Genomic DNA, 26,751 nt, shown 5'->3' on the forward strand with positions numbered 1-26,751 from the left:
TTTAAAACTAAAGATTGAAATCCAAATCTTTGAGCGTTTATTGTTTATGAGTTTAGTGAGGGTTGTTATTAAGATATTTTTATTTGAAATATAGGCTGCTTGTGTACCAGCTATACTTTCGGGAAAGGATGTGGTTGAAGCTGCAGAGACCGGTAGTGGTAAAAAAAACAAGGATATTTGATTCCCCTGATCAATATGTTCTGCTCTGCACATGATGATTCTGTAACTACTGTTTCTGATCAAGAATCAATCCAATCCCAAAGGATTTTTCTTCTTCTTTGCCCAAATGTGCTGCTTTGTGAGCGAGTGGTGCGGATGGTGAATGTCTTCGTGGCGATGATGGTAAACCGCTTCATACAGTTGCAGCTGTCTGTGATGGGCAGGTGCTTTATTTGCAAATTATTCTTGTGATAGATATGGGCTAATCAGCCTTTACATGCATAGTGTGTTTGGTATTTGGGTTCAGTTTTCTTTGGGGGTATGTCTGTAGACATTTTAAGATTTTTTGGTTCTCACAAATAAGAAACTTTGACAGCGGGGATGGCCGGTTAACGAGCCTTATATTCTTGTGTAGAAACCATCTGCTCTCCTGAATAATATTGACCCAGATAAACACCGTTGTTTGGAGTTTATGCGTGGGGTAAAATATGTGGTATGCTTTTTGTGTAACTAACTATGCGTAATTATGTTGTTTATCTCAATAATCCCAAATCTGATTTGGCAGAATGATAACATAGGAGAGATCACATTATTTATAAGTAACATATCTATTTACTATAACTTGCAGGTGTTAGATGAGGCAGATATGCTTCTTTGTGGGGGCTCCCAGAATAAAGTTATCTGTCTATTAAACATGCTCCATTTTGATGAAAAGCTATTGTCTCAGTCAAAAGAATCTGTATCTGAGTTACCAGTGGAATTGGAGTTTGAACCTTCATCACACTTTACTTTAGAGGATAAGGAGGACCTACAAACTGACATCATATCAGAAGGGGAGGAAAATTCTGAGGATGTTCATGTTGATGACTTAGCAGAGGATGTCGAAGCTGGGTCTAATAAAACAAAAGGCCGGAGGAGAGTGAGAAAAAATTATGAGAGCAGTAAATGGTACATTTGCGTTGCAGCCACTCTTACAGTAAATGGAAAGAAAACTGCTGGGGCAGTGTTGAAACAGATGTTTACAGATGCCAATTGGGTCAGTGGAAACTACCTCCATTGTCACAACCAGGTGCCCCATCTATTTCTGGTTGCCTACTATTTCTCTAGTGATATTCTTTTCCCCTTGCTAGTAACACATGGTGAAATATTAGGTTTACTGCTGGCTCAATGGAAAATTTTCGGTATCACAATGCAATGTGTGTGTGTGTGTGTATAAAAATTATGGTATGTATATTAATTATAGTCTGTACTATTTAGGACTCTTCCTATAAAGAGTAAGTGTATGGTGGACTAATGACTTATCTTAACAACAATTGCTAAATGCCAGTTCAGTCACTTACATTTAGCCCACTATAAGGCTGTTTACAACCATGCAAAAGAATTATATTATGGTGCCATAGCACATGAAATGACGAAATTATACACATGGTTGGAGATGTTTACTCCATGCACTGTGTTCATATATGTATGCGTATACGTCTACATCTATATTTCCATGGTGATCCTTTTGATTCACATTGTCGATGCCTAAAAGCTATCAGTGGGCATGAGTTCGGATTATAAATTTTGGACCACTTCAGGGCCAGTAAATGACAATTTAATCCCTTGCTTGGTACATTGAAGTATTCTGTAGATGAGAATTATTAATTTTTCTGCGTAATAACTAATAACGAAATATTGGATAATAGAATTGAGAGGGATAGGCAGGGCATATATATGAAATTTGTGATTCATACCCATCGCTCCTGAACTATGTGGGTCAAAATTATGATATCTTCCACTTTAGCAGATCCTTAGCCAATTCATTGGCAATTTGGCAAATGATTTAATAATAGCTTGATCGCATTGCCAATCATTAGTGTAGAATTTCAGGTGAGGCCTTGCATGTTTGTTAGGTGGAGCCCCATAGGTGTGCAGCCATTATCATGTGCTTAGCTCATGGAAATTAGTGTCGATTAAGAATGGGAGGAGTCAGGAGGACGGAATTTAACCTCAAATAAAATGCAACTCCAGTGATTTATGTTGAGATATATCTTCTTACGTTCCAGTTCTAGCCAAATAGCTTGACCTTTTTATCTAGTAAAGACTTAGGGAACTCACGGTTTTCTTTTTATCTGGAGTTGACTCAACTTTCTTTGTGTGTGTGTGTGTGGGGGGGGGGGGGGGGGGGGGGGAGTGGGGGGTGTACGCAACATAGCCCTGCCTTGAAGAGGCTTGCCGCCATAAAAAAGAAAAGAAAAAGGTATGCTGCTAAATAACCTCTTTGGTGTTATGATGCATGTGGAAATGCATAAGAGTTGGTGATTATTGATACAATTCCATTTCAGATTGAAGCAGAGGTGGATTGAAGTTACAACTGAGACTCAGGCGGATGAACTCATAAATGCTGTGAATCAAGTTTTTAAATCTAAAGCTACTGAATGCCGAACCATGGTGTTTGCAAATACTGTTGAGGCTGCAGAAGCAGTGGCAATATATTGTTGAAAGCTGGCATTCAATGTTACTGTTACCATCAGGATGTCTCCTTGGAGGAACGTTCCCAGAGCTCAACTGATCTCAAAGAGAAAGGTGGTATTCTTGTGTGCACTGATGCTGCTGCACGTGGTGTTGACATACCAAATGTCTCACATGTTATTTAGTTGCATCTCTTTTTATGAAATTAGCTATTCCTCCATCATGTATCTGGTTCGTTTTTCACAGGACTGAAAGCCCTGCTAATGCTAGTTTTTTTCTTCTTTTCCTGATAAGTGCTAATGCTAGGTTTCATAGCAGTTAGTAAATGAGAAAGTGCAAATGACAGACATCAAAAGAGCTTTTTAAATCATGAGAGTAAGCTCTAAGCACTTATTAAGCAACTATGTGTACTTTTACTGATTCTGATACATTAGAGTGGAAATTGATAAACATTAATTTTTTTAATGAGTGGTCACTAAACAATTAGAGTCACTTTACCGACTCCATGCCATTAGAGTAAATCTAAATAGGAAAACAAAATTATATAATTGTAAAAAGGAAAAAGGAAAAATATTTGTACATTTATATAAAAGTGGTAAAATACACCCAACTGTAGACTTCCTATTAGTTCAAGCAAGGTCAATATCAAAGTGACATTTGCTTTTTATATGAGTATTCGCATTAGGTCATGCAAAAATTTCTATCTATTATAGTATAAAAACCTTTTTTTTTTTTTACATACCTACTTTTCAAAGCATTTCACATTAAATTATCTATTTTACATACATTTCATTAAAAATATCAATCTTTTTCTTTTATTTTTTAAATTGTTTATTTTTCTTTACATACAATAATCACCATCTACTTTCTTCTTTCATGCTTGAGTAAAGAAAGAATAAACAACTAAATATAAAATGAATAGTATAAGTGTAAATTTACACAATTATTGTAGATGTGAGTCATTTTTAAGCAAAATTATATAAATTTTACACATATTTCTATTATACACTAACTAATGTCAATGCTCTGATAAGTGAACCATAAGCCTGGGTTGATTCCCATATCCTCCATACCCTCTTGGCTAGATACGTGTGTTTTTTTAAGCCACATGTGCCTTTGATAAGATTTTTTTTTTTTCTTCGTATCTTTACTTAATAATAAAAAATAAATAAATAAACCTCAACTTTCTAAAGAATTTGGACGAGGTTGAATAATATCTCATCCTATGCCAATCCAAACCCATGACCATTGTGAATAGCTTTTAGCTCCTGTCCAAACACCATTAGAGCATCCGTAGCAGATGTTGCAAATATTATGTCATTTTATCACACCAAATGTCTACTTTATTATTTTACCACATCATTTTACAACATCCCATTTATCAGATGTTTTATAATTCGATTCTATACATTAAAATAATATTTACACTCATCAACACAATCAATAGCCATCTGCCAACAACCAACAGCCACCACCACACAACCACCACATCCTCCACAACCAAAAACACAACTCACAGCAAACCCAAGCAAGTCCAACCAAATTCCACAACAAACAACCATAACCCCAACCCAAACAACCCATCAAATCCCAGCCAAATCCTTCACGACCCAAACAAATCCCAGCCAAACCCCAACCTAAACAAATCTAGCCAAATCTCTGCCACCCATCAACTGCCTCAACCAATCACCGACCCAAAACCCTAACCCAACCAACCCATCAACAAACAAACTCAACTAACCACCGGACCAAAACCCACAATGCTGCCGCAACCAACCTCAACCCACAATGCCGCCGACCCAAAACCTTGACCCACAACCCATAGCCTACCAACACCAAATCGGAAGCCCCACCACCACCACCACCTCAACCACAAACCCCGACAGACCCACCGCGTCCACACCCTCACCCATACCCACTTCCAAACCCAAAACCTTCATAACCCAGACTGCAAACCCACCATCTTCATCGTCGTCATCGTCATCGCTGACTCACACAACAGACCCACACCGACATCGCCGACCTATAGCCTAGCCCATCCGATCCCACCCACCTCCTTCGGAACCAAACTCATCAAACCACAGCAAAAAAAAAAAAAAAAAAAAAAAAAAAAAACCATTGCTAAAGAGAGATCGGAGTCAGCGTCGGCATGGGCATTGGCATGGGTGTGGAAGAGCAGTGAGGATTGGGGTGAGAGAGAGAGGAGAGAATTGGGGTGAGAGAGGTGAGACTGACGAAGAGATGAGAGAGAAAGAGAAATAAACAAAGAATATAATTATACCACACTAGTTCCGTACCGTTGCAAATTTGCAATGGTACTGTTCAAATGTTGTAAAAATTTTGAGATTTAGCCCATCTGATATTTGGTATTTTTTGTGTTTGGTGTAGCAAATGTGCCAAATATTTGGCATTTGGCACGTTTGCCACACCTACTGTGGATGCTCTTAGGGAGGAGATCTGACTATAAATAAAATAATAATAATAATAATTCAACAAGGCCTCCCTAGATTTTTTTTTTTTTTTTTTTGATAACCCCGTCTTGTTGATTGAGAGAGAAATGTGTGTGTGATGGTGGCAAGTAGCCATGTCCTCGATGCGTTTGAGAATCAGAAGTGCCTGCCAATCTTTGCGTCTTCGTCAACTATGTACATCCACATCCAAATCCGATACCACCCACGACTTCCTAATTTCTACCTTCAACAGAGACACATTCCTACAACACTTGTTCTTCATCCCGATAATCCATCAAACACTCTCTTTGGGATCCAAACCCACCTCACTCCTCACACCCACACTCCCTTTCTCCCATCCCAAGGATCTCAACATTTCTCAGTATCTCAACCCCTTTTTTCTCCTTCACCCCAATGACTATCCCCATTCCAGTCACACCCCTATTCTCACCTATAACCCTTCCACCCAACAAACTCTAACTCTTCCCCTTGATCCTCATTCACTCATTCCTGAAATAGATACCACTACTTTGTCTGTTGATGCACATTTTGGCTTCGACCCTTTAACCAAAACCCACAAAGTGTTACGACTTAAATGGACAGTTGCTATTCCAGAACCATATCCTAGAGTTACTCAAATGTTGTGCACAATTTTGACACTAGGCTGCAGTAGCAACGGTTCGTGGAGAATGGTAAAGATAAACCCTGAGCTGCCTTTTCATTCTATCAAGTATATGAGTGTTAGGAAGAGTGTGTGTATTAATGGTGTACTACATTGGCTACCACAATATGGGAATTCTATTGTGGCTTTTGATCTTAAAGACGAGAAATTTAGACTAATCCCACGTCCCCATGACTATAAAGCTCAAAACTTTATACTGCCACTTAATCGATTAATTGAACTTGGTGGATGCTTGGCTTTGGTAGCTGATAAATACAAATATGGTAAACGCGATGATTCCATTTTGCAGTTGTGGCTACTAAAGGATTACCACAATCATGTATAGGTTAAGGTGAAATTTTGCATTCCATTTTATTGGGAGGATTGGCAACTTTCTATTGGGACTATTCCCTCTGGGGAGATAATACTTAAGGCGCTTAAGAATACCTGCTGGGTGATTTTCTATGATATGGAGGGACAAGGTTTCAAGGTGGTTGATATAACTGGCTTGCCTGAATGGGTTTATTCAAATTGTTCTGGAATTAACACAACCGTTTCTATTTATGAGGGCTAGTGAAGGTCTAGGAAATGGCCTTAAATTTGAGATTTGCATGAGAGCAGCAAAGGGTAGAGTATGATGGAGCATTCTATGTAAAAGGCTTGTTTGATATAATGTGGTGTGTATTTATTGTGCTTTTCCTTAGCTATGTGGGGTGTATTTATTGTGTTTTTTCTTAGCTTTAAAGATGAGTTCTTCTTATGGTTTAGCAGAACTTACTAACTAAATTAGCTACGTCTAGTTTCGCCATGGATAACAATGAGAATTGATGTTGTCAGTAGCATACAACAAGCATCGTAAAAAACTTTTAGTCCTAATATTGTTTTTTATTTTATTTTATTTTATTGACAAGTTACGCATCTAACCTTCATCTTCTTATTAGTAGAAATATCATTTGAGTTAGAGTTCATCAACATTATCAAAGACATGCACCACATAGAATCTTAATAAGTGCTTCTTGGTTTCACTATTGTAGTGGTTATCTTTCTTTCCTATAATAACAATTGTAGTGGTTATCTTTATTTCCTATGTTGCACTTGAGAGAGTGAAGTGGCTATCATTTTTCTTTTTCTTATGTTAAGCATGAATTCAAGAATTTGGTCGGTGTAACTTGTGTTGAATTTGATATAGAAGAAGCCAATGGCTTTGACTAAATGGCGCATTTTCTACCTCACAAGTATGGGGTGGTGGGTAAGGGTTTAAATTCCCTCGGATGGTGAGTATTACAAGAAGAAAGATGAATTCTCAATTGTGATTCTCTTCATGTGAAAGCAATGTCCTTAAAATTAGTTTTTAATGTTGTTCCCTAGTATATTGCCTTAATGTATTAGATATTACTTAGAAGAGTTCTAAGTTTTAAATAAAATCGCTAGAAATTTGTGGACAAGAACAAACTAAGAATTTTCCATTATATTTTATTTGGTATAATTGAGTTTTATTGTGTTAATTTGAAATGCTTAATCAGTGGTGTTATATATATATATATATATATATATATATATATATAAAGAATTGACGAAAAATGCAATAAGGTTTTTAAATTGACACGAGATGAATTTGATTAGAAATTTACAATTATTTTTACATCTAAGAATTTCAGTGGAAGAATATATTTGATTGCAACTACAACAACGCATAGGCGAATGCCAAGTCAATGAACAAACTGAAAATGCAATATTTCTCTAGTGTGATGCTACTATTGTTCCCTAACCTCTAGTATTCAAAACCCCAAGACCAAAAGTGTTTTATTTTTTGGATGAATCAAGTAAATTTCATTGGAGTTCATTAGATTATATCTAAACTCATGTAGCTTCAATAGATCAAGACATTGCATTGGAGGCATGCAGATAGGTTTGAAATTGACACTTAGTTAAAGAACTTGACAAGTTTGTGAGGGAGTAATTAGGTAGCATATCTCGTTGCCTTTATTCATTAAGAATTTTTGGGTGGACAACATAAAACATAGCTTTTGTCCCTTGAGACTAAAGCCTTCTAATGTCATAGTCCACATTGCTGTCTCCAACTAATTTGACAGTAGAACAGAAACTCAGTTGTCTTACTTGCATTGCTGCTTTGATCTCCCATAAGCTCTTTAGCATACCTGCAAATTAAAATCTACTAGAATATAGTTGTTCCTTGGCTTCCTTCAAACAAAGCCCAGTCTCTATTCCTTCTTACATATGGACTATTGCAATAATGATAATTGCATTCTCATCAAATGGTACATAAGGTTGTTGTGCTGCATGTAACAAGATTCTCAAGTCCCAAACGGCCAAAATAGGCAACTAACAATAAATTTTCAACTATCTAGTTAGGATGCAATGTTTGCAAACTATATTTTTTACTAGCATCTCGAGTCTAAGAGACTCGATTTTGGCCTATAAATCGAGTCTCAAAGACTCGATTTCCATGGTCTGATGTGGTATCTTTTTCCACATGGTCCTAAAAATCAAGTCTCTAACACTCAATTTACAAACCAAAAAAATTTAAAAAAATTTGAAGTCTCAGAGTGAGAGAAAGAGTGACCCAAAACTTTCAAGCTCAAATACCCATCTTCAACCCAAACCCCAAATCTCAAAAACCCAGTCAATCTCAGTAGCCCATCTTCCGTCGACAAAGTAGGGGCTTGCGCGGCCCCTAGGTCGCGCGACCTGGGGCTCGTAGACGGCCCCTAGGTCGCGCGGCCCCTGGGTCGCGCTGCCTGGGGCTCACGCGCTGACCCTGGGTTGCGCTGCCCCTGGGTCACGCATCTAGTGGTTGCGATGGTGGTGGCCTGGGCATTTGGTGGTTGCAGTGGTGTTTTTGTTTCTTGGATTGAAGCATGAGAAAGAGAGAGCGGCCTTATTGGGTTTCTTTTCTTCTTTGGCTTCTTTCTTTTTTCTTTTCTTTTCTTTTTTTTTTTTCTGGCTCCTGACTCTGATTTCTTTGTTTGTGTTGTTGTTCTGATTTCTTTGTTGTAGTTTATCTTCTTAGAAATCGAGTCTCTAAGACTCGATTTCCAGGTGGACGCCATGTGGAAAATGTGCCAACTTAGACACGATCAAAACATAAAAATCAACCCTCAAAGACTCGATTAATGGACCCTAAATCGAGTCTCTTAGACTCGAGATGCTAGTAAAAAATATAGTTTGCAAACATTGCCTCCTAACTAGATAGCTGAAAATTTATTGTTAGTTACCCATTTTAGCCGTCTCAAACTATTGTTTTATGGAACTTTGCTGTAGAAGACTTGTACTTAAAGTCAGTTTAGATACAAGCCAAACTGCCCTCGCTAAATTACAATGAAGCAATAAATGATTAATGTCTTTATTATTCTTATCGGACAACACATACTTTGTATGTACTTTATGCCTCTTTTGACGAATTTAATAAGTAGGAAGGGAAGGGCATTATTATGGGTGGCAAAATTGGACACGAACCACAAAACTGACACGACACGATACGAAATTAGCAAGTTATGGATCGAGATTTAATAGGTTCATGTCATATTCAAGTTGACATAACTGACCCGTTTAATAAATGAGTTGGGTTAGTGTGTAATTCATAGAACCTGTTTGACCCGTCTAATTAAATGACATTTTATCAATATACCCTTTAAACTCTAGGTATATAAACTTATTAGCTGTTATCGTTTATTTACTTTGACATATTATGATTGATAATTTGTGATATTGGGATATGCTTTAATTTTGAATGATTATTTATGATGCAATTACTCTTTAGTTTTGAATTTTATATTAAAAATATTTATTTGTTTGTTTTTTCATAATTTTTTTTCTTCATTTTGATAAAATCTGATAAAGAGGTTGACACGATTAACCCGTTTAATAAATGGGTCATATTAGGGTTAAGGAATCTTAACCCGTTTAATAAACATGCCGAATTGGTGTTAACCTATATAGTCGAATACTCATGAGTTGACTTGACATAAACCTGACTCGTGAACAAGAATTGCCACCCCTAGGCATTATGTCCTAATTTCCACAACTTGTGCTTTGTTAGCTTATATTTTGGTAGCTTATTTGTGTAAAGCCATTTTCCTAGGAGTCCTTGCAAATAAGCTACAAAAATCTAATTTAGAGCGTCATTTCCATGATAATTTCATTTTATCCCATTTTCCTTTTTGTCCTTGCAAATTAGCTACAAAAGCCTAATCTATGGCATCATTTCCATGATAATATCACTCTATCATCAGACTAGAACACCAATTAGATTTTGGTGTAAGTGGGAGTTTGAACCCCAAATCTTTTATTTGACGACAAGAGATTTTACCGATTGAACTTATTGGAACCACACTCCTACGGTAACATTAAATCATTTGTTGTTGAGAATCAATCTATTGTGTGCAGTCTCTTGAAAACCCAACCATTCAACTCATTATGTTATCTTCTTATTGTAATGAGTTATTCACCTATATTAATTGAGTAAGAAATATGTTACATATACCTACATTTACCTACATTTACATGGTAGTTCTGTAATGTAATGTAGACGGACAAACTTAAATACATGAATGAAGAATTGATATGACATCAATTATGGTGGAGCCAAGTAACAAGAGCAACTCATAGCCAGCCATAAACATGCCAGGATATCTACTCTTTATCATCAACAGTTTTATAGACACTAATCCCTTCTATCTTTGTTTAGCAGGAAAAACTACAAAAGAAGCAATTTATGTCATTAGAATGCAGTAGTCAGGTAAAGAATGACTTTAACTAGTGTGAGAATTTTAGGCCTGATGTGTTTCCTTGGTATGATCATAATATGTATTCTAAATAGCTTTATCTTGCAGTTCCAAAATGGGATGCATATACCCTTCAGAGTAGGTGCTGAACAATAGCTCCAACCATTATTGTGGATGCCTAATAATGAAAGTTGGCATATGATTTTTCCCAAGGACCCAAATTTGCTTCCCCATAGGTGAGTGTTCTCCTAAAAAGCAATACGATTGGTTCGGAAGTCAATAAACCCAAAGTTAAAGGATGTGGTAATTGAGTCAAGGAAGCCCAAAAGATTTAGCAAAAATCCATGAGAATGTAAGAATTAGGAAATAATGAAATGGGTCAAGGATACCCAAATAATGAAATGGGCTGAGGATGCCCAAGGAATAAAATGGGCCAGGGAAACCCAAGATGTTGTATGAACTGGCCCAGCAAAAACACTGGGCAATAAAAACTAATAGAATGAATAATATATGAAACTAGCATGGTAGGCACTACAACCCACAAGCCCAGAAGTAATAAGTTGAACAAGTGTAAGTGATATCATAGCAGGAACAATGTAGTGACATGGTAGGAGCACTAGCTAGCCCATGGACAAGGAATGAAAGGAGACGTGGGCCTAATTAAAAAAGAGAAAGCCCACACCCAAGTAATGTCCAGCCTGAAGAAGGAATAAGATTCAAAGAATGAAGACCCAAGAACTCATCCACACCACAAGAGTTAAACAAGCACCAGAGCATGCAACAGAGTCAGACAAACTTGTAGGCAATGGCAAACACATGAACGCCAAAAAAGTAATGGACTCATATTGAAGTGGAGCACGCACATAAGGCTCAGGCACCACCTACCTGTACTGAGCCAATACAAGGGAGGTGGACCACAGATCAGAGGTAAGAAGGGGTGTGGTCTGGTGGTGGGGAGAAGGGGGAGCCTATTTTGGGGTTCCCTCTCAAACTTTTTTGGGGGAAATGTCTTGCTGGGATGATATCTCACCCAAAAGAGGCAAACATGAGCTGGAATCACTAGGTGCATGCTAGAGGGGTTGGTAAGAAAGAAGCCCAGCCCTTATCCGGATGGGAGTACCAAGGGAAGTAAAGAACAAAACAAATCCACTTTTGTCTAGGAATAAGGCATAGCACTACCAACATAGTGTATTGGTGGTGGTTAGATAGCCGATAGACCATTAGGCAGTCCATGCAGATCTGTGTATGAAATGGTAAAAAAAAGAAAAAGTAATGTCTTGTTTTTGGATGAGATATTATTTTATGAGAAGCATATGATAGGGTGAAAGTTTAAACACAATGTATGATGATAATCATGATATTCCATGGAAGAATTCATGATTGATGCCTTAATCTAATATTTGTTGTCAACTCGTCAAATCAAGCTGTTGTTTCTTATAGGCATTTGGAGTGCTCTGCAACTTCCCCCCTATGGAGTTATTCTGGTTACTTTGGCACACGTAAAAATTTCAAGATTCCTAATTCTGGGCAAGAAAATAGCATGCTAAATCAGTTAACTTACTTTGCTCCTCTAAGGCTACTTTTGACTTTTGAGTGTCTTTCCAACAATGAAGTTGGTAAAATATGATGTGATTTCCTTGTTACATTTCAGAACAATTTTGCAGTGTAATTTAACTTTTTTTTTTTTTTAATTTATATATGTGTGTGGGTGTGTGTATATATATATATTAATTTATAGTTTTATTGAAAACAAGAAACTTTGTGTATAGAAAAATGTTTTAACAGGATTACACAGTCTAATCTAAAATGACCAACTAGTCATTTAAAGATGCCTAATAGGCTTATTGGTCGTTTCTGATTCTCTGTTATCTCTCTTGGCTCAGTTATATTTCAAATGGTCACCATTTGTTAGTGCTGAGTCTTAATGATGATCTTGGAACACCTCGAGACTTGTCTTTTGTATGTAAACTGTTTTATTATGTACTTTATTATTGACTGAACCTCACATTCTCACAAAACACCAGACATTTGGAGATTGAAGATCTAAGCTATTGTTTGTCTTTGGTAGTGTTCTTAGTAACAGATCCTTGTAAAGTTAGGACTTTAGATCCAAGGCAGTTGCTATATTACACCTTTTCCCACCCTAGTGAAGCAGTTTCTACCGTAACATTAAATCTTCTGTTGTTGAGGATCAATCTAAGGTGTGAAGTCTCTTGAAAACCATCCCATTGAACTCATTGTGTTGTCTTATTATTGGCCTATATCAATTGAGGAAGAAAGATAATAGTAATAGTACATACACCTATATTTACAGGGTAATTCTATAATGTGGACGCACAAACTTGCATATACATGAATAGAGAATTGAAATGACATTGTACCTTTTATTTAATCCCTTTCTTTTTATTTGTCAATATTTTTTTTCTTGATCACAGTTACCTATCAATCTGTCATGGAAATACTATTGGCTTCTTATAAATGTTACTATTGTTGTAGCAACCAAACAGAGATACACAAGCTATCTAACCATTTATCCTTAGATGGAATAACTAAAAAAACTTTGGTCAAGCTACTCATCCCTTAAGATTTTTTTGCAATGGTAAACTTTGTGATGAAATATCGCACAACCAACCAGTAATGTATAGCATTAGCATAGCATGAATGCTCTAATCTATATATATTATTGCTACACTCATGTTGAGTTACATCAGTGGCCACATCATCCACTTATTTTCTTTTTTTAACTTTTATTATCCCTATTTTAAAAAGAAGAAGGAAAAAAAAAAAATTCTTCTCTCTATTAGTCCACATTTACTGTTACACTTCCTCTAACATTTCCCCCCTCTCTTTTTTATTTTGTGTAAATTCGATACCAATTCTTTCATTCAATCCATATCACAAAAAAATTGTGAGTACTCTCTCTCTCTCTCTCTCTCTCTGCATTCCAATTTGATAAGGAATCAAACACTACAGCAAATCATATTAGATCAAACTCAAATATTATAGTAGATAAGAACAATTCAGGATAAGCCCAAGCACTTTCATATCTCATATGCTTTTCTATCTTATCTACAATTTGTATTTCAAATGAATCGTTTTGTATTCAAACATAATATCCTATGTAACTGATTTGATTACATATATGAAAATAACTCCCAACGTTGAGAGTGTGGGGCATAAATTCAATTCATATAATATCTTTGTTCTTATACTTGAGTGTGAAGCATAAATTCAATTCATATGATATATCTCTCTCTCTCGGTAGATTTTTGTTCTTTCTTTTAATTGTGATTAAGGTTGATGGTTTTTTTTTTTACAATAAATGTGTTATAGTATTGTGTTTTTTTAATCTCTCATCGCTAACTCTTCCCTTTCCCTTTTATAATTTTGCCTGAATTTTGTTTTGGGTTAATATTTAATTTTTTGGGAAATAAGAATTTAAGTTTATAGTAAGACACAATCTACATAACTATGAATTTGAATATACCTACCAATTGTTTGACTAATAAATTATTATAAATTCTACCTTTTTTCCTTTGGTTTTATTTTAATTTTGATTAAAATAACATTGTAATTTTGTATTAAGTTTTTATTATTTTGATAATCTCTGAGATGATAAATTTGAAATTTATCAAATTTAGTTGTATATTAAGTAAAAAATAACACACTACAACATAAGTTAGAAGAATGCAGTTTACCGTAAAAATATATTTATCAAACATACAACAAATCACCTCATTACATAATATTTATATATTCTCACGCATTGCGTGAATATACGGCTAGTATTAATCTTAATTGCAGGCAAAAGGAATGTTTCTGGCTCTCTCAAATGTAGTGCCGCTCTTTTGATATCAAATCTTATATACAAATTATTTTCACGTTAGCTCTGCTAGGTTTTTTTTGCTGCCTTCTCATTTTTTTGGTGTCAAGGCTACTAATAGCAGCCCAACTGTGACATCCCTAGCTTCCTCTTAGTATCATGAGCTGTAACAAAATAATTTACTGCAATGGTAGTAACCCAAAATCACACAATTGTATTAAAAATTTTATCTCAAAGTCCTAATGGATTGTCCTCTCATAAATATGACATTTTTTTTAATAGGTAATAAGATTTTTATTGAAAAAAATTGAACATCATGTTCACAATGGTGAACACTATAAACAAGAAACAAATACAATATAATCAAGAACTAAAGGAAATAGAGACTAAGAATTCAGATAAAGAAATATAATTCGTAAACCCCCAAATACGAGCCCACTGAAATAGAGCACCAAAGATGAGAGATTTTGGATGATCTAATGTTCTCTCCTTATCTTCAAAAATGTGAGCATTGTGTTCCTGCCAAACTAATCACATTAAACATGCCAAGACCATATTCCAAATGGTTGAAAGATGCTTTCCAAACCAGTTTCTCCATATAAAGAAAAAGGAGCTAACTGACCTCGGCATTACCCACTGGATCCCAAACACTGCAAAAGCTTCACACCACAAGGCATGAGAAAACTTACAATGAAGAAGAAGGTAATCCACTGATTCCCCGTCGTAGCGTCATAAATATGACATGTCATTGGCTTTCTTTCCCTGAAGCAGCAAGATAAACCTTAGCTATGGTTTCTAGTGTAATTGGATGGACTATGCATACTAAGACCCCAAATTCAGTTCTGTCGAGAGTCAACATGGATAGGCTATGATATACTCAAGTGGTTCAGGATATTTAACCCAAGATTTGTTGTTAGAAGCAAGTTGTGATAATATCTTCTTTTTTTTTTTTTTTGAGGGGATTGTGATAATATCTTCTGTTCTAAGTTTTAACTGTGTGTGTATATATATAAGTAAGTTTGTGCAATATATTTATAGGTAATTTACCTATCAAATATATATATATATATATATATATTTATAGGTAAAAAAATTTATCCTGGATGATAAACAATGCAATTTATTCCTACTTAACATCAACAACAAAGCCTACAAATACACTCCAAATCTCCTCTTTCCTGTTGATAAATCATAATCTAATTCATCTTGCCTTGGTCAATCAGAAACAAAATTGTTTGGAATGGATTTGAGAATTTCTAGTCAAACCTTGTTACAGCATTTTCACTATCCAAGTGGACTCCTTCCGGTGGATTTTTGAAGGAGAATGGCCGGTGGGGTTCAAACCCCAGTGCCCAGCACCACTAGAGGTGCTGGAACGACTGGGATATCCCTCAAACCCCATTTTTCCATTTGAACATAATTCTAAGCATTTCTGCCATCTGTAGTATTTGCTTTTAGACAACAGTAAAGGAACATATGAAAAAAAAAAAGGTTAAGTTATGACCACAAAAGAAGAGACATAAAAAGCACACAAGCTAGCTCTAAAATTCTCTGAAAGGATTATAATAGGAGTAACAAAGTTTGTTTTGTTTTCAGTGTAATAATTCAAAGCATAATTCAGCACTTAAAACTTTGGTCAAGGTTAAGAATCTGGAGTTCTTATTTATGATGTGTCAACAGAATTTGTACTTTTGTAGTCCTGTGTAAAAACAAGCAACCTCAATGATATTTTTTTTTCTTTTTTTCTACTCTCTGTTGGGCTCACACTCATCCATGCATCTCCATTGGCTAAGTTTACATAAATCTTGTATTAAATATTTTGGATTCAATAACGTAATATGCATCTTGGTTATGCAGCAGATCTCTGATCAACCTTCCTTTTATATATATATATATATATATATATAAATGTAGGTAAAATAGGGGGAGGGGGCTGGTGGGGTTCAAACCCCAATTCCAAGGCACTACAAGAGGTGCTGGAACTACTGGAGTATCCCTCGAACCCCAGCTCTATGATAAAATTCTTTTGACAGAATTTGCACTGAGGTTATAATTTGTCAAGAGTGCTTGCTAAGGAAAGAAAGTTGGCAACTACTTTAGTTTACGTCATCCAAGTCACTATGGTAAATAAGTAACAAGCTTGCATTTTTAGAAATAAAAACTGATCACATGATTAATAATTCATCCCCCTTCCCCACAATGTTCTTTCCGTTAAGAATAGTAGTACTAAAATGGTAATAACTGCTGCTGCTAGACCAGTATTACTGGTTTCACTATCAGTAGATGTCCATGAACATGAGACACATTAGTCCTTTTCCACCACAAACTATTATAAATTTCATTCTTTAATAACTACTACTACAGTACTACAACTAATACTAGATTTAAAGTTAAGCAATGGCTTTATCATCAGTAGACTCAAAAGTTCTACTTGTGCTTGATATTTTGCAATCAGAAATAATAACCATCACCAACGTCTCTAATTCCATGAAATACCACAACCACCATTCCCTTGACAAAACAACAACAACAACAACAAAGCCCTCATCCAAAACTATGAGATCGGCTATAGATTCTTAATAGACTAATTAGAGTTATTCACTTGCATTCTTTTTCCGCTATTCTATCCTACATAAAATAAACTCTGTCACCTCCTTTATTAATATGTTCTTTTATACTACCTCTAGTAGTGTTCGTTTTTTCTTTTCTTTTTTAATTGATAAACTACACCCACCCACCCGATAGGTCTTGAACCCATGACCTCACTCAGCCAACCTCCAACCCCTTATTATGGCTACTAGTGTTATTTTAGGCCTACCTCTTAACTACTTTAGTTCCCTTTCCTTAACAACAGATGCACTTGAACTCTTTTGCTTACAATTAGTCTTGAATCCTTACTAACCATTTATAATGGCAATATAGTGACTATAAACTGCAGCTGATGATAATCTATAGACTCTGATCTTTGTCTAGCCTCCTCTTCTACTTCTACTTCTACACTGCTCAATAAGTCCAGGACCATTACTACTACTGTCAATTTTGCTGCAGCCAGCGCAAACATTGACAACCTTGCAAGTTTTACTACTATTATTAAAAGAACTATTGAGACTTCTTTTCTAATGCTGCTATGAAATGCCATACTACCGATTTCTTTGTATTGTTAGAATCATAGTTTTAGGAAAACTTACACTTTCTGAAAATTTTGGGCTGGGGATTCCAGTTGCCAATGATCTGAATTCTGAACAGAGGGGTTACCTGAAGAAGGGAACTGAATTCTGTACTTGATGAGACACAAAAAACTCCATCATCGTTTGGTTGTTCATCACAACACATGAAAATCCCTACAATAGGATTAGATATTTTATCAGTAATTCTAACTTAGTCAGGTGATGTAATAAATAAAAAGAAAAGAAATCTGGTAGGGTAAGGCTGAGGGAAAGATTATAAAGAGAGGAGAGGGGGAAAAACCCTAAATTGGCAGAGAGAGAGAGAGAGAGTAGCTGACTGTGTGAGCCGTGGCAGGGGAGTGACAGTGAGAGAGAAGGAAACGGTGACAGAGTGTGAGTTACTGTGAACCTAACTTGCTCTAAGCATATAAAAATGCAAATTTTATTCGCAACTGAACCTAACTTGAAATAGTTCAACTTCCCCAAAAGCCTCAAGCCCTTGAACTTTCAAAAACATAGCAAATTTTAACATAGGCATTATGGCCTTTCTTGATAAATGGATGCTTACCAATGTAAATGCATGTCATATAGAACTCTTTCACATACAGAAGGAACTGACTTGTATAAGATTACAGGGAATAATCGAAACTACAAAAGCAAAAAAGGAAAAAAAGGACATTGCTTTCTATGCTTTATGACAGAATCGAGGACAAAAGTCACTTGGTTCACTCACACCAATTATGAAATGAGAGATTATGAAAGAAGTAATAAAGGCAGCCTGTATGGTTCCATGGTTAATAAACCTAGAAGGTAGCCTGCACAAGCTCCAGAAGCAATGAAAATCCCTATCAGGTTGCTTGTAGCAATTCCTTGATATCATAACCTTGAAGCTGCAAACAACCATAGTTTACAGTTAGTTTTAACTTTTATCACTTGATGCAAAATTGTACATGTAAAGTTACACAATAATGACATATATACCTGCTTGGTTGTCCTTGAGATCCAGTGCAATATAATAACAGTAGAAAAGTTCGTTGTCAAGGGCGAATCAAGCAGACTTATGCACATACATAATAAAACTTCTACCAGGAGAAAGGTGAGAAGCAATATTACTCTGGAGTTCCAAAAGGGCATGTATCGTGATTGGCATTAGAATATTGCAGGTTTAGGCATATGAAAACCTCAAAGCAGTCCCTGCAGGGATCACAATTTACAGTTATTTTATAACAACTTTAACAACACACCCTACATCTCATTCTCATTAAAATAATATTTATTTTATGCGCATAAAAAAAATTAAAAAAAAAAAAAAAAAAACCATGTTATTGTACTTTTTGGTGGCAGTAGAGAGAAAATATATATATATATATATATTTTACATGTTCATTGCAGCAAGATGCAAAAAATTTAGCAATATGCTTCGCCAGATGTGGGATTCTATTTGTGGATTTGGTGTTACAATAATAGCTAAAATGGATTAAAGGCATTTTGCATCACCGGATGCTGATGATCTTAGGGGCTTCTTATGCATAGCTTCTGAGTTTGTCCCTTTATCACCTGTCAACCAGATGTGGGAATCTATTTGTGGATTTGTTGTTACAATAAAAGCTAAAATGGATTAAACGCATTTTGCATCACCAGATGCTGATGATCTTAGGGGCTTCATATGCATAGCTTTTGAGTTTTGTCACTTTACCAATTCTCAACAATAAAGTGACATTAATTCAACTATGGAATTTATTTTGTTTGTATGTAGGTAGGATAGCATTCAAACACAAGTTCCTTAGTTAAGGGTCAAAGATTTTACCAGTTGAGCTAACTGAAACCTATTTGATTAAGGATTACTATCTCTTATTGCTTGAAACCCCATACATTGGTTTATCAACATATAGAGAAGCTACTATGATGGCATCTTAACAAAATAACTGTCGTATTCCAATAGTTTTTCCAATTATATTCAAACACATGACTATATTAAATCTAGTTGTTATTAAAAAAGAAAAAATTATTTGTCAATTTTTTAAAATACAATGTCGATTAATTGAACTAGTAAGTTACCCATACAATGCATGGATAATGTTGTGATGTTTTATATGAAACGTTGGATAATGTTGTACATATATTAAAGCATCCACATTAGTGAAGCTAAAAGTTTTAGCATTTAACAACTCAAAAAACTACTTTATCTATTTTAATATAATTTCACAACACACCTTGCATCAAATGGTCTAATTTTTATCATCAATCAAACACTATTCATTTATATATATATATATATATATATATACCACTTTAGTACAGTAAATTGCTAATCTTGACAGTTCAAGATAGCAAGAAGGCAAAATATTTTGTCTTTGACTACACCAATGTTGGCACTTAAATTGGAGTGTGAGGTGATAAAAAAGCTAACCACTACCAATGGTGATGCTCTAAAGAAAAAGTCAACTAATTTAATAATTAGAGTAAAGAAGCATATAAATTTTGAGATATTAAAAATTAAATTAGTAGCAAGTAGCCATGTATCACAAAGATCAACCTACTCAAACCATATAATGAGTCAATGACAAAGTTTTCTTCATCACAACAATGAGTTAAAAATTAAAAATAGAGAGACAAACCACGTAGAAAGGACAACAAATATTAATTTTTCTCCAATATTCCTCCATAAGCTTTTTTTTTTTTTTTTTTCGCTTTTGTTTTTAATACTAAGACGGTGGGTATGCTATAAGTCATGAAGAAAAGAGAAATGTATGGTGTAAGTTCAGGCAATTATTGAGAGATTCATGAGATAATAGTAAAAATAAGTAAATGTGATATTTTGAGTAACAATAAAAAAACTCAACAAAAAGAGGTAAATAAAAAATAAAAAAATAAATTCAAAATTAGAGCGCCACATGGCAGGACATCATGCATTCTCGCATTTTATATATATATATATATTGATATTGATTGGATACCCAATATTCCTAACTTTTGCCCCCAAAAAAAGGCACGAATGAGGAGGAAAGCGTCAAATTGTAGATGTAAGGAGTTCAAAAAAATGATGAAGTGCAAGAGCATTTTCCATAGAGTTCAAAAAAATGAGCACCATTCACATAAGCTAGCATTTAGGTAAGGAATTATCCATTCATTAAGAAAAGAAGGAAAAAGCTTTTGAGAAATGGACCTATTGACAATTTGACATAATGCAAAAAAGTAAAAAGCACATTGAATACCTTCATGGTGAACCCTATAATCTATCAGACCATGGCAAAGCCACAGTGAGAGAGGATGTACCAGTGGACCGCTGCCAGATCTTAGAAACAGAAAAACTATACCTTTACTTCCAGTGTTAATCTTCTTCCCCTCACCATCCCCAATCCCATCAATTGTGAATATCCCATTTTGTCCCTCTCCCTTTCACAATTCTCATACTACCACCCACTCTACTGGGACAGAGCAACTGGCAGCTCTGAATCAGCAACCACATATTGATATGATCTCAATGAGTAACATCTTGCATCCAAACTGCTACTGCTGGTCTCTCCCACTCCTCTCTCTACTACAGCTCCTACTCCATCATTTGAGCTTCTAAATTTGCCAATTCCCACAGAAAATACACTCTTTTCACTAATAATGGCATTTTCTGAAGGCTTTTGACCAGAAAGAAACCCACTTGCCCCATTGCTTGAAAACCCATCTTCTTCCCTTGGGTCCTCAAAACAAAAAACTGGGTTTTCAACGGAAAGCCCAACAACCCAGGTGTGTAAAGGTTCCCTCTACAAAGAGTGCAAGTTGAATTAGATAGTAACCATGTGCCTATACAATCAATATGAAAAGCATGGCTAAACTTGTCTTGTTCTGAAAACTCACAAAGACAAACTGCACAATCAAATGGCTCTTTCAGACCGATTATCTCCTTATAGAGGAAAACTGGGAGAGCATCTACGAAAGCTTGATCTAGGTCAGAATCAAGAAAGTTGAAAGGGTTGTTGCAATTGTCTCTTAAAAGCATCAGACTCAGAAATCTCTGGGTGTCTGTTTGATTCACTAATTGATGATGAAGATCTATGTTTTGTGAGAAATCTAATAAGCAAGTGAAGTAGATCAGATATAAAAAAGATGACAGCTAGAATAACTATGATAAAAAGAATTGCTGGGCTTATTTTACTTCCAGATGATGACGATGGGCTCGGTTGTTTCTGGTAATCAATGAAGGAGAAGAAGAAGGTGAAAGTAGATGAGAGAGAGGAGGGCTGGTGAGAAAACCATTTCTCAGTCTGACTTGAGATTGAACCAAAGACATTTTAGGATATTGGCATACTAAATTCACCACCACTTTTCTCAGCTGAATTGCAACAAACACTCAGTTATCAATGTGTTAAGTGTAACTCTCAAGACACAATTTTTCCTTGCTACCTTTGACAACAAAGAATCAAACCCCAACTCATGTAATGTGGCAAACAAGCAAAACAGTCACTTGTATTTCTTGCACTCACAAGAAACCAAATACAGTTTAATCAAATAACATGAGAAAGAATCTAATTTTATTTTGACTCAGATTTGTAAACCAAAATGGTTAAAAGGACAATATTTTATTGTTACCAGAAACTCTAGTTCTTATCTTTTGCATTGACAAGAAAGAATATTGAAAAAGGAACAGCTTTTCATAGACAGTAACCATGTTTTGTAAAGGTTTCCTCTATAAAGGGGGCAAGTTAAATTAGACGGTAATCATGTGTCTATTGACTGTTTTATACAAAGAACTATAAAGGAAAACATTCTGACAATCAGTTGTTTCAAAACAGAGTCCAAACTAACTTATCTGAATCCCACACACAAAACAACAAGGAAGTAATTCATGTACAGAGGTTAATTCAGAACCTCAATCACTTTTCCTTACTTTTTCTCTACAACTCCACAAAAATACGAGTTGTCAAAGCCTCTGCCTATCCCACTATGGGACTCTTCAATTTCTTCTTTTTGGTCCCCCTTCTTGTCCATATCTTCTGCCATCTTCGCAACAAGTTAACAAAATTTTTCAAGGCGAGGCACATCCTCAACAATGGAACCTCGTAGCTACAAATACAAAAAGAAAAACAAAGGGGAAATTTAAAAACAGTAATCTTTTACAGTTACAAACTTATTTACTACTAAAAAAATTAAAAGCTACTTACAATAGGAATTAGGCTATATTCTCCAAAACCTATCCTTTTCATCTTCAAGACCCTTTCCGGGCCTAAGACATTAAATTTTCTGTGAGTTGGAAGTTTATCAAACAAATACTTCTTGCGCAGCTTAAAAAAAAAAAATTAAAAAAAAAAAACAAAACAAAACAAAACAGAACAGTTTCACAAGGTAAACAAATTAACTGGGAAAAGGAGAAAAGACACAAAATAACAACAAATAGCAATATAGAGGAAATCAACAAATAACCTACCTCAGATGGATAAGTCATATCATACTTTGTTAGTAAGACAAGCTTGCCCTAAATTTAAAAAATACTAATAATAAAAATAATAATAACAAAATCATAATAAAAACAGAGAATTTTAAAATTAACAAAAAAACCCACATCCACGCAGTCAATGGTGTGTTCAGATGCTTGGCAAAGAGCTTTCATTCTTTCTACCTTCTCCTCCTCTAGGTATTTGAATAGACGTGTACCTGATTTCTGTAGAAGAAATTAAATATATACATACTACTACCAACTTGTAAACAAACTCCTAATGCAATTGAAATAAGAAGAAATTAATTATATACATACTTTTATCACATCGTTCACCCATTTGGACTGACTTCTTAAATCAACATAGATGACATGCAAACAAAAATTTTAATATTATAGTTAAGAACATTATGCAAATACCACAGGTTCTTAATGTTACACAAGTAAAAACAAATAGATCACAGTATTATGAGGAAGAAAACTTACCATAGAATAGAACCCTGGAAACAACTGGAACGGCTCAATAAGCTTAATAAGCCGAACGTCTATTTAGGAATAACCCACCTAAAATGAACCTCAAAATTGAGAGTGATGCTGAAACTGTTGTTAAATTTTTAACTGGTGAAGCTGGTTGCAATGATGTTAAGCTAATAGAATTCAAGAGAAAATTTGTTCCTTACAATTTAAAGGTTATATGGATAAATGGGAACTCAACGGAATTGCACATAGCCTTGCACAATATGCATGTGAGTGTCAAAGGCTGGAGAGTCTTAATCATAGCACGGGAATTGCATTTAAAACAACAAAAAGGGAAGAAGTGTGGGATTATGAAAACGGTTTTCCTGCGGGTTTGATTGCCACCATATTAGAGGACTATGGGAGGAGAATGGTTAAGGTCAAATTTGGAAATAACGACATTGTTGACACTGTAAGTTGGCCAATGTTCAAATTTGGCCAACTTACAGTGTCAACAATGTTGTTACTTCCAAATTTGAACTTAACCATTCTCCTCCCATAGTCCTCTAATATGGTGGCAATCAAACCTGCTAGAAAACAGTTTTCATAATCCCACACTTCTTCCCTTTTTGTTGTTTTAAATGCAGTCCTCGTGCTATAATTAAGACTCTCCAACCTTTGACGCTCACATGCATGTTGTGCAAGGCTATGTGCAATTCCGTTGAGTTCCCCATTTATCCATATAACCTTTAAATTGTAAGGAAAAACAAATTTTCTCTTGAACTCTATTAGCTTAACATCATTGCAACCAGCTTCACCAGTTAAAAATTTAACAACAGCTTCACCATCACTCTCAATTCAAGTTCATATTAGGTGGGTTATTCCTAAATAAACGTTCTTCTTCTTCTTTTCTTCTTCTTCTTCTTCTTCTCTCTATTTAAAAAATAATAATAATAAATAAATAAATTTGTCTTATATATCTAATCTAAGAAAAACCTTTTTAAGCTAGAGTTTTGCAATAACCACCAGGTACCAAAAACCACTTGTGATCGAGCATACTTTTGGTGTGTGAAAGAATAAATGGAGAATTATCAGAAACATGCCATCTTTTCCATAGCTTTTCATAATTTTGTTAGACTAAATGATAGGATGATAGGGGTTTCAAAGGTACCAATCAAGATTTAATTCCTATGAGACAACATAATAGTGAAGCAGACAACACAAGATCTTTAACAGACCTTGAGATGGTGATTTTTCAAGATTCCATTGCTAATTCCACTTGGGGATAACAATTAGTAGTTGTATATGTATTTTACTATCTTTTTGCATTATCATTTTGTGCATATTGATTTTTTGAGATTTAATTAATATTGATAAGAAGTTATTAATAATAATAACAAAAAATTATGACACTAAAAAAACTAATATATTTATTATTATTATCATTATTTTTATAAAGTTGATACTAAGTATGAAATAAATTCTTTTATGTGTTTTTTGAAATTGCCATTTAAAAAAAAAAAAAAAGCATAATATCAAAATTTTAAAAAAAAAAAAAAAAAAATTGAACCAAACTCACCCTCAATACCGGAACAAAATCCACGGTTGTAAGTAAAATCGGAGTAGCCATGATACTTGCTACTAATTTAATTTTTAATATCTCAAAATTTATATGCTTCTTTACTCTAATTATTAAATTAGTTTACTTTTTCTTTAGAGCATCACCATTGGTGGTGGTTAGCTATTTTGCCACCTCACACTCCAATTTATGTGCCAACATTGGTGTAGTCAAAGACAAAATATTTTGCCTTCTTGCTATAGGGAACTGCCAAGATTAGCAATTTACTGTAGCAAAGTGGTATATGTGTATATATACATATATATACATATGAATAGTGTTTGATTGATGATAAAAATTAGACAATTAGATGCAGGGTGTGTTGAGTCAACTCCAGATAAAAAGAAAACCGTGAGTTCCCTAAGTCTTTACTAGATAAAAAGGTCACACTATTTGGCTAGAGCTGGAACATAAGAAGATATATCTCAATATAAATCACTGGAGTTGCATTTTTTTTTTTCCCACCTGAAGTATTATTTGAGGTTAAATTCCCTCCTCCTGACTCCTCCCATTCTTAATCGACACTAATTTCCATGAGCTAAGCACATGATAATGGCTGCACACCTATGGGGCTCCACCCAACAAACATGCAAGGCCTCACCTGAAATTCTACACTAATGATTGGCCATGCGATCAAGCTATTATTAAATCATTTGCCAAATTGCCAATGAGTTGGCTAAGGATCTGCTAAAGTGGAAGATATCATAATTTTGACCCACATAGTTCAGGAGCGATGGGTATGTATCACAAATTTCATATATATGACCGGCCTATCCCTCACAATTCTATTATCCAATATTTCGTTATTAGTTATTACACAGAAAAATTAATAATGCTCATCTACAGAATACTTCAATGTACCAAGCAAGGGATTAAATTGTCATTTACTAGCCCTGAAGTGGTCCAATATTTATAATCTGAACTCATGCCCACTGATAGCATTTAGGCATTGACAATGTGAATAAAAAGGATCACCATGGAAATATAGATGTAGACGTATATGCATACATATATGAACATAGTCCATGGAGTAAACATCTCCAACCATGTGTATGATTTCATCATTTCATGTGCTATGGCACCATAATATAATTCTTTTGCATGGTTGTAAACAGCCTTATAGTGGGCTAAATGTAAGTGACTGAACTGGCATTTAGCAATTGTTGTTAAGATAAGTCATTAGATCACCATACACTTACTCTTTATAGGAAGAGTCCTAAATAGTACATAATATAATTAAGTAGTACAGAACTTTACCGTTGATGCACCATAGCAGGAGCCTAACACCATGCTTGAGCCTACCACCATGTCTTTCAATAAAGAACAGAGATATGTGACTCAGAGAGAAGAGAGAGGCATGGCCATGGTCTATGGGACTCAGAGAAAGAAAAGAAAAAAAAAAAATGAGGAGGCGCTGAAGCGTGAACGGTAGAGAGACGAATTTGGGGAGGGGGGCGGCTGAAGGAAAGAAAAGAATAGGAGGGTATTTATATCATGCTATTATTAGGGTTTTAAAAAATTAAATAGCAAAAACGCACGCGCGAAGGTTCGAACTGGTGATCACTGATCAGCTAGGCAAAAGGCAGGGGGCATACCACTAAGCCACTGATCAGCCTCCTCTTAGAGCTGCCTAAATATAAGAATATATATAAATCGGTTGGTTTTGGGGTAGCTAAATCGACCACCAAAACCAAACCGAAATATTTCGGTTTTCTAAAATTCAAACCGAAACCAAACCGAAAAATTGAACTTGGTTCAGTCGGTTTCAACCGGTTTTTTCAGTTCATCGA

At 35.1% G+C, this 26,751-nt stretch overlaps 1 protein-coding gene, 1 long non-coding RNA gene and 1 pseudogene across 3 annotated transcripts in view; 1 reads left to right on the plus strand and 2 right to left on the minus strand.

Moving 5' to 3' along the window:
* Nucleotides 1-43: 43 nt before the first annotated feature.
* On the plus strand, nucleotides 44-2,798 carry LOC126719856 (DEAD-box ATP-dependent RNA helicase 22-like). The gene is made up of 4 exons (XM_050422366.1): nucleotides 44-652; nucleotides 788-1,359; nucleotides 2,487-2,628; nucleotides 2,676-2,798. The coding sequence occupies exons 1-4, from the start codon at nucleotides 632-634 to the stop codon at nucleotides 2,796-2,798; spliced, it is 858 nt and encodes a 285-aa protein (XP_050278323.1). The 5' UTR covers nucleotides 44-631.
* Nucleotides 2,799-14,526: 11,728 nt separating this feature from the next.
* Nucleotides 14,527-26,751, minus strand: part of LOC126718596 (uncharacterized) — a 44,509-nt gene continuing 32,284 nt past the window's right edge. For both annotated transcript variants that reach the window (XR_007652995.1, XR_007652994.1), the window contains exons 3-4: nucleotides 18,193-18,349; nucleotides 14,527-17,633 (exon numbers count right to left, since the gene is read on the minus strand). This is a non-coding gene — a long non-coding RNA (uncharacterized LOC126718596). The remainder of the gene's footprint in view (nucleotides 17,634-18,192; nucleotides 18,350-26,751) is intronic.
* LOC126718591 (RING-H2 finger protein ATL46-like) lies at nucleotides 20,271-26,410 on the minus strand (annotated as a pseudogene).

The sequence above is a fragment of the Quercus robur genome, chromosome 3, assembly GCF_932294415.1.
Source record: "Quercus robur chromosome 3, dhQueRobu3.1, whole genome shotgun sequence".
Taxonomy (NCBI): Eukaryota; Viridiplantae; Streptophyta; class Magnoliopsida; order Fagales; family Fagaceae; genus Quercus; species Quercus robur.